Source organism: Vigna angularis, chromosome 3, assembly GCF_016808095.1.
Source record: "Vigna angularis cultivar LongXiaoDou No.4 chromosome 3, ASM1680809v1, whole genome shotgun sequence".
Lineage (NCBI taxonomy): Eukaryota > Viridiplantae > Streptophyta > Magnoliopsida > Fabales > Fabaceae > Vigna > Vigna angularis.
In genome coordinates this window covers 18,500,526-18,509,606 of record NC_068972.1, presented here as the reverse complement: position 1 = coordinate 18,509,606, position 9,081 = coordinate 18,500,526, and the positions used below count along the sequence as shown (strand labels likewise).

At 33.8% G+C, this 9,081-nt stretch overlaps 1 protein-coding gene across 1 annotated transcript; it reads right to left on the bottom strand.

The window, feature by feature from the left end:
• Window positions 1-1,520: 1,520 nt before the first annotated feature.
• LOC108326275 (U-box domain-containing protein 3) lies at window positions 1,521-6,829 on the bottom strand. Its single transcript, XM_017559670.2, has 5 exons — window positions 6,556-6,829; window positions 5,277-5,557; window positions 4,953-5,069; window positions 2,886-4,787; window positions 1,521-2,102 (listed from the first exon to the last, which is right to left on the bottom strand). The coding sequence occupies exons 1-5, from the start codon at window positions 6,563-6,565 to the stop codon at window positions 2,034-2,036; spliced, it is 2,379 nt and encodes a 792-aa protein (XP_017415159.1). The 5' UTR covers window positions 6,566-6,829; the 3' UTR covers window positions 1,521-2,033.
• Between the last annotated feature and the right edge of the window lie 2,252 nt (window positions 6,830-9,081).

The window sequence follows — 9,081 nt, the reverse complement described above, 5'->3', positions numbered from 1 at the left end:
GTTTGACATCAATATATCAATATATGTATATGGATGGTCAAATCTATAATCAATGTTTATATACTTACAATTTGTTCGATTTAAGAGTGTTCATTGCTATATTTATACTTTAGTTATATGGATGTTTCTTTGATAACATTAGTTTATCTTTTTGTCTCTGTTTGTGTAATTGTATCTTTTTTTTTCAAATATATTTTAATGATTTGAGTAAAGAAAAATGTTTCAATGGAATAGACACTGGATGGCAAACGTACCGATGCTTAAGATAGTACAATTAGTTTTATGTGTATAGAAATTTTTTGTCCAACTCTATTAAAACATTCAGTTTCAGTGTATTAGATATGTAATATTTCTATATTAGTGCTAAAACTATTAGTTGTTATAGATCTTATCTTATATTTTCAAGTGTCTTGATTTGATCTTTCTATTTCGTTATTTCCAGGTGAAAAAAATTAATAAACATGTAAAGAAAAATAAATATTAGATATTATATATGATTAGCTATTAGAGAGAACAAAGAATATTTTTATCTTCAATTAATATAAAAAAAGTTGCTGAAAAAAAATAAGAGTATAAAAACTGAAAAAACATAATTTAAATTTTATTGTAACAAATCACTCCAACTAAATCAATTTAATTAAAATTGGTTTGTTTGGTTCAAAAAAAAATTCAAAACTCAAATCAAATCAATCCAATATGATTAAATAAGTTTGAAGAATTTTATTTTCTCCCAAAGCCAAACCAAGCTAGGCTTTTACTTCCCGCACGCTCCTTCAATTTCTTCATACAGCTCCTCAAACTTTCAAAATGACCACTTTATGTCCTTGGGAAAAATAATTTCTGGGAAAAGTAATTTCTGGATTATATATTCCAGAAACTTATCAGAATGAGTTTTCCAAAATTCCTCAAACAATAATTCCAGAACAAAATTTTCAGAACAAAATCTTTGTAATATATAAAATGTATTCCGGAATAAATTTTTTGAAATAAATAAAAAAACCGTTCCAAAACTCATAAAAATGTCTTCAGAAATAAATTTTCCAGAATACTCATATGAAATGTGTTCTGAAAAAAACTTTCCGAAACCATGGAAGATGTTTCAGAATTTTTTTTTTGAAAATGAGTCTTTTCTACATTTTTTCTCTTCTTTTTCCTGTGCAGCATTCTCCCTCTCTTCTTCCTTTACAGCAGCGGTGTGGCGGCGGTGGTGTGGCGGCGGTGGTGGTGGAAGCGGTGGTGGTGGAAGACTGGTAGTGGTGGTGTGTAGTACAATAGTGAAGAGTGTTTAAGTCTTTTCCTTGTATTGAGGGGTGCAGTTAGTAATTGTGGGGGTGCATGAAGCAATAGCCACCAGGCTATGACGGGTCCAAACTGTTGCCCCAATTGCACTGAGTAGATGATTATGTCCATTCTACCAGTCTGCAATATTAAAGACAAAGAGCTACAATTCCATAACATTTTTGCAGCATAGCCTATGAATCATGCATGGTAAGATAATGCAAGGGGTCAACGTTAAAGTGTAGATCACAAAGTTGACATGGTTGAATATATAAAAATAAAAGCTCAGCGAAGAGTGTAAGGTACAATGATTTATAGTAGATAACAAAAATCTATAGTATATGTACAAATATATACAACACCGACTTGGGACGACATCAGCTATGGTCTAGCAGAATATCATTGTGTAAATGTTGCCAAGCTTAAGCTTCAGAAATGTAGCCTATCTCCTCCCAAGAACAGCTACCAAAGTAAGAACAAAATTAGAAGTCCATACAAAACAAAACTTGGAAAATACTAATACCCCAGAAGAGGGGAGGAAATGAGCAACCAGGAAATGGTGTCCCAATCCTATTTTTTTAACCTGAGAAAAGCAAGACATGCCACTGAAATATGACAAGAACACAGCTTTGCAAATGATACATGTAAAAATCAAAAGAATGCAATGAAACAAAAGTCCTATAGGTCTAGACAGCAGCTATCACATGTTATTAGGCAAGAAAAATGGGGCAATAAGATAACCAAATTTGCCATGTTCATGATTTTCCCTTCCCAGAAGCAGCTATTTCCCGCTGATTGCGAAAATGGCTGAGAAGCTGTTGTGCCTGCATCAATACGTACATGTCAGAATTTTTTTCTCTCAATTTTCAGATTATGCCCATTACAAGGTACACTGCATGCAACTATGATCAAACTTTCTCATGATAGCTATAGTAGTTGCGACTATAGAAATTTTCAAAGTAAAAATAAAAGGGGAAATCTTATTTTGGACAGCAGGGGTTTAGGATGAATAATTCACTTAAAATGCACAAATACAATATTATCCAATCACACTATTATGTATAATAAGTTTGCTAACTTGTATAAATTGGTTAACCATGTAAAATTCTTTACACTGATACTGTTAGGAAGTTAAAAGTATATGAGGGGAGGAAATTAAAGGCGGGAAAGGAGGATAGTTTGTTCGTAGAGAGAGAGAGAGAAAGTATAAATAAGAAACAGAATAGAGGGAGAAGGGGATTATCATATATTTTCCTTTTGGGTATAGAGTGGACATTTTCCAGTGGAGGAAGGAGGCTTCCTTGGGACGTATAATTGTATTTCTCTTAATATACATTACAGATTCAATAATATACATACACATACTTTCATCTTTTACTGTTTCGAGTGTTATTGTGAGAAGAGAGTGTTCTGTTTGGTCTCCTGAACAAATGAACCTAACAGATACTGCATGAAAATTAAAGTCGTAGGAAAATATTAGAAAACAAGGTTGCTGCCCTTAGTTTCAACTTTCAACAAAATGAGTGCATAATTATGATTGACCCCAAGGCTTCAACACAATTCTACCGACAAAGAATTCGGGTAAATGCAGAAAATAAGCTCCATACCTTTTCCTTTGCTCTTGGTGTACCAGATACTGACAATGCAACTAGGGGAGGGACAGCGCCTTCTTGCAAAACCAGATTACAGAACTTAGTACTATGAAGGCATATTTGCAAGAGAATGGAGGCAGCATTTTCCTTTCCCCTCTGAGAACCTGACTCAACAACTTCAACAAGTAAGGGGATACCCCTTTCCCTTGCAATTTCTAATCGGCCCTCTGGAATGGTTGACAGGTTTGACAGAAGAGCAACACACTTGTCAACCATTCCACCAGCATCATCTAATAACCGAACCAGAAATTTCACTGCTCCAGCTTGAACTATACGAGCTTTATTCTCATGAAATATTGAAAGGTTAAATAAAGCAGTAGCAGCATCCTTCTTTCCTCTAAGAGTCCCTGAGGCAAGAAGATCAACCAAAGCTTTAACAGCCCTGGAACGGCCAATTCTTGCCTTATTGTTCTCAAGTACTGAGAGGCTGAATAGTGTTGCTGCAGAATTCGCCTTGGCATTATCATTTCCTGTCTTCAAAACATGGATAAGAGGCTCTATGGCTCCTGCTTCCATGATCAAGGCCTTGTTCTCTTCATTAATTGACAAGTTTAGTAGAGCTGTCACAGCATGCTCTTGTGTTACCTTCACGTCTGAATGTAGCAATGAAAGCAAAGGCATGGCAGCCCCACACTGCCCTACAATGACACGGTTTTCCTGGTTATGCTTTGTAAGGAGCCTCAATTCTTCAGCAGCAGTAGTCTTTGTTTCAACTGATTGACTGTGAAGGTCTTCAATCAATCTAATGACATGAGATGTGGTGGTCAATTCATCTGACCCGGAGTTTGAAACAGAATGTGAATCATATCTTGACAGACTATCACTATTATTATTATCATTATGATTTCCATTCTCCAACAATCCCACATTTGATCCAGGGTTTTGAAATGTTTTTCCAGATAACCAAGGAGATATCCCTGATTGTTTGTTACCAGGAGAAGGACACGTGTTTGTGATTTCTCCAGAGAGCACCTTCACATTTTGATGCCTATTGGATATCCCTGACACCTCTTTTGAAACTGCACAATCAGTACTAGAAATTGAACTTGAAAATGATTCACTTCTGCTGTGAGTATATGGGGACTCTTGCTCACACCTTTCAGCTGCTCCACTCTGGCATCCATTGTATTCTCCACATAATCTAAAAGAGTTATCAGCCTTTTGCTTTTCAAATGCATTTTCAGTTTGAAGAGATGATCTTGAAATGGAATTGCTACTAGAGAGAGACCCAACACGGCAATCATGAGTTAAATCTTGAGGCAATAAATTATCCATGGAGGATGTGACACAGGCAGATTTTTTGTGGTCAGAGATACCAGAAAGTTTAACATCATTTTCCTCACACCAAGTTGCTATCATGGCTTTGACAGTGTAATTAGGAATGAGATTTGTATGAGTAAGTCTCTGACGAGTTTTGGGACAAACTGTCAGCCCATGATCAAGCCACTTTTGGATGGATTGCCTCTCATATGTTTGACCTGAAGCCACAATAACAGGATCCAACATGAGTTCCAACGATAAAGGACAGAGGAAGTATGGAGGGATTGAGAGACCACTCTTGACTACAGGGCACTCAGTTTTGATCATATAATCGCGCAAACTACGGACAAGATTCACAATTTCATTAATTTCTTCTATGTCCGCTATCATTTTATTGGCTTCAGTGTTCAACCTTTCCTTTTCCACAGCAATGCTTTCTTTTAAGAGCTCCTGATTTGGTTTCAATTTAAGTAACTCGATAATTTCCGTCAGATGCTCCTTGCATGGTTCAATATTGTCTCTTTGGTTTCTCAGTGCTTCTTCTATATGGACCATTGCAATTTCCTTCTTGAGACACTGAAGTTCCTGGATATAGTGCTGAAAAAATTGGTAGAAATTAATTTCATGCTTAAACAGATCAACAAAACACCAGAAAACTGACGATTTTCTTTTCCTGTTTATACTTTTGGAGGGCATAGTGTATCAGAATAGTGATCAGAAAAAAGAGATAGAGGGTTAGTTAACTTCCAACATTGCACATACCTGGAGATTAGCCAAAACTGATACAGATGGAGGTGACTGTAAGGATCTAACTATCATGTGACAGATATCTAGTGAAGTGCTTTGTAACTTGATCAACAATGTACCACCTTGTAGAACCTGGAAATAGAATAATCCCGGCAAAAAGTTAAGCAGTTGCAACTAACCTCATCCAATGAAGACCAATGGTTGAGATATTGAACTTATTATTGGTTCATTCAATTTTAACTTTCAAATGGAAACAAAGATGCCAACGATCTTAAAGAGGTTGGAAATACAGTTGTTGGATATGGTATTAATTTGACAAAAAGAATAAGAGATTCTTACACTGTGAATCCTGCTCATCTTTGGACTCCATTTTTCAATGAAATCTCTAGCTTCATTAACTCGCTTATCCAATTCCTCACACTCTTTACATAGATTTACATCTGATGGAATTTGGTGATCCATAACGTCATCAAGCACCGGCTTCAAACGCTTTAACACCCCAACCATATTATTACAGATCTTCTGAAAGGGCATAGGTTTCATTGTTTGACATGAAACCAGATGAATGAATCGAGAAATGCTGTTGATCAGACATTTCACAGAAGTTGTATCTGTCTGACCTGCAAAAGTGAAACCATATAACAAACTAATATTACACAAGCAAGAATTCCAAAGGAAGACTTAAAACATATACTGGGAATCACTTAGACAAAATAAGATAGTCCCCTATTTAGTCCTATTATCTTTAAACAATTAAAGAGGACTCAAGTGCATGGTAGACACCAATATTGATTAATATTTTAACTGCACTACCACAAGCTTCTCTTCAAGAAAAAACACAACATGAATTATGTGATCGAATATCACACAGAAGGAGACACTCGACATAAACTTTGATGAATCCAACAGCAAAAAAAAAAAGAAAAAAAAACATACGTAGATGGAATCAACTTGCAGGAAGAAGGGTGTAGTACAAAATTGCAAAGAAGTTATTATTGATCAACCAAAGGGTGCATGCCCCCCATCTTTGCTGAAATAGTAACATAGGCCTTTCGGCAATGAAAATGGTGCATGCAAGACAAGTCAAAGTCCACTAAAGAGGAAAGAATTTTTGGTTCATAAATCCCAGTAAAATAATCATGGAAAGACAGCACCGTCAACTTAAAAGACCCTAATTCAACTATAATGCTCAAAAGAAAATTCTTCATCTCCGGGAACCACACAAATAAAATAAAAAATCCAAATCACCCTCTCTTTTAGACAACTTCTCCACAGATTTTCCCCCAAAACCCAAATGGAAAGCATGTATCTTTCCATTAACCAACTCAATAAATCACTAACAAAAAACTCTAACCATAACATAGCGAAAGTTAACTACTTAAGGAGATTTCATCAAACATTCCCAAATTCATAGCTCCCCAATTAATCCACAGAAACCCAGAAGCCAGTCAAAGCTCAGATTTTCAGTACAAGTGATGATGGGAGAACCAATTCGATCCACCAACAAATCAGAAACAGAAAAGGGCACCACAGAAACCCACATAAAAAATTATGGGAAAAAGAAACATTTTGGGAGAACGAAATACAGAAGCTTTGGATCATTCATATGCATACACACCTATATGCATGGTTCTGAAACTCAAACGGAACAGGTAAAATAGATCCTGATCAGCCTCAAACCATAAGGAATGTAATGGAAGGTTCCAAAAGAAAAAGCATGTAGTGATTTAAGAAATTCAACGGTTGTCCCAGAAGAGCATCATCTTCCTCCATTCATTCATTCATCATTCGTCCTGCATTTTTTTCTTCCAACAAAGCTGTCTGAAAAGCCTGGGTGAAAGGAGAGGGTCCAACACCACCAACAACAAGGAAAATTTTTTTTAGAAAAATAAAAATGGGTTAATGTGGTGGGTCCTTGATGTCATGCGGATACGGTTGCAAATTTGTTGTGTTTCGTGGCAAAATTTAATTAACAAAGTACTAATGAACAGTTCCAGTGGTGAGAAACAACAATATTTTTGGGATATAATAACAGGTCACTGTAACACCAAATATATTTTTCTCGTAAAATTTGAGGACAGTATAACACAAGAAATAAACACCTTTTTCTTCTCTACCATAAAAGACATTTTCTTTCAACTAAAGAAATGGTTTTTTTATCTGGGCATATGCCAGCTCAAATATGCACCACCATTTCCCATATTTTCTTTTTTAACATTTTTTATTAATTGAAATTTATGAGTTTCACTGTTTTCCTTAAAAGACTTTCACTAATTTGAATTTAAGAATTTACCAGATAAAAAAATTAACAAGAACAACGTAACAAAATGTGGCTAAAAAGTTATATTAGTATCTCCATTTCTTTTTTAATGATAATATTATTCCTTTGTTACTTCTTTTTTCTGGCTGGAACAATGGTACAATACTGTATCTTCTACCTCGAAACTAGTATGAAAATATGGAATCTGGAATTATTATTTTCTTGTGTTTCTGAAGATGATGAAGGATAAGGGGACTACAAATCCCATTTTTGCATTTTCTACCCAAACAAAACCCATCTTTTCGGCAACCATTTTTTTTTCTATCCAGGAAAAGTGGAAAATCTCCAAGTACTTGAACTGTATGATACGCTGTCTCTCATCTTTGGACAGTTGCACTGAAAAGGTAAGAGAAATAATTGTTTTTGAGAGAAAAAAAAAGTGTGTACCTTGTTTCTTTAATTAACTTATTAAATACTGGCATTCGTTTAATTTATATATTCGACTTTCATCATGAGGAATATGAAAGATGAATATGTTGATGTTTTTTTTCTTCTTTTAACAAAGCTGTACATGGTATTTTGCATCTACTACATAAATCTTTTCAAATTTTGATAAGATAAATTTTAAAATATGTATAATTAGAAATGTGTTCAATTAATGTAAACATATTGATATATAAATTTAAATGGAAAAATTCAATTTTTAAAATAATTTATTCGTACGAGTAATTGGCAATAGAAAACTAACATAAAAATAAAAAATACATTACTGTAAATAAAATACTATCAAAAACGTGTTGTATGAAAAGAAATGTAATGAGACCTTTATACATTATCTTTACTTAATTTGAGAAGGCTTTTTTATCTTCATCCAGCGTATATGCAAAAATTTCAATATTTGTAAATATATTTTTCAAAATTATATATATATATATATATATATATATATATATATATATATATATATAATAACTTGTCATTCTTACTAATTCAACCTTTTGCCTGCAGTTGTTAGTCGTTACCACTGATAAATGTCCAATTTACATGATTTGATATAGGCTATTCAAATATAAAATGTGTGAATTTGATAAAATTTAAGTAAAAACACCGACAACCACTTGCATCATCTTTTGCTCAGGTATATTATATAAGAGTTAAATAGGTTTTTGGTCTCTTAACTTTTAGTGAAAATTGGAATTAGTCCATCTTCAAAATTTTGGCCTAATTTAGTCCTCAAACTTTAGAAATGTGTGAATTTAGTCTTTTTAACTAAATTTTGTTAGATTTATTTGATGTTTCAAGTACGTTTCATGATAGCATTCGAGTTATTTACACCGTTTGACACATTTTTGCTTCAATGTTAGCTGAGAAATATTTTTGAAACATCAAATAAAGTTAACAAAATTTGGTTAAAAGGATTAAATTCACACATTTCTAAAGTTTGGGGACTAAATTAGTCCAAAGTTTTGAAGAGGGACTAATTCCAATTTTCACCAAAAGTTAAGGGACAAAAAACATATTTAACCCTATTATACAATCATAATAGATAGATATCACAAACTTACAAAAAAAATGGTTTAAGTTAGTCTTTTTTACAAAGTTCTACATGTGTCTTCACTACACTAACATTAAGAATTTTCTACACAATCAACCATAATTTAAACATACATGAAAAAATATAAATATATTCTAGACATTTTCGAGAGACATGTAATTGAGTTGGATTTATATGAAGTTTTGTGCATGTCATAAACTCTCCTACCCTGTAGAGCCATTGCATTTTGGATAAAATCTTATCCCTATGATAGGATAATTACACGGTCCTTTTTCATGTTGTCTCCCCAAACAAAGGAACATTCATCAACTCTTATTACCTAAACCTCA

Coding starts and splice junctions, on each gene's coding strand:
- LOC108326275 (XM_017559670.2), bottom strand. Junction 5,070..5,276: donor AGATGAGCAGGATTCACAGT/GTAAGAATCTCT, acceptor TTCTATTTCCAG/GTTCTACAAGGTGGTACATT. Junction 2,103..2,885: donor CACCAAGAGCAAAGGAAAAG/GTATGGAGCTTA, acceptor GTATTGATGCAG/GCACAACAGCTTCTCAGCCA.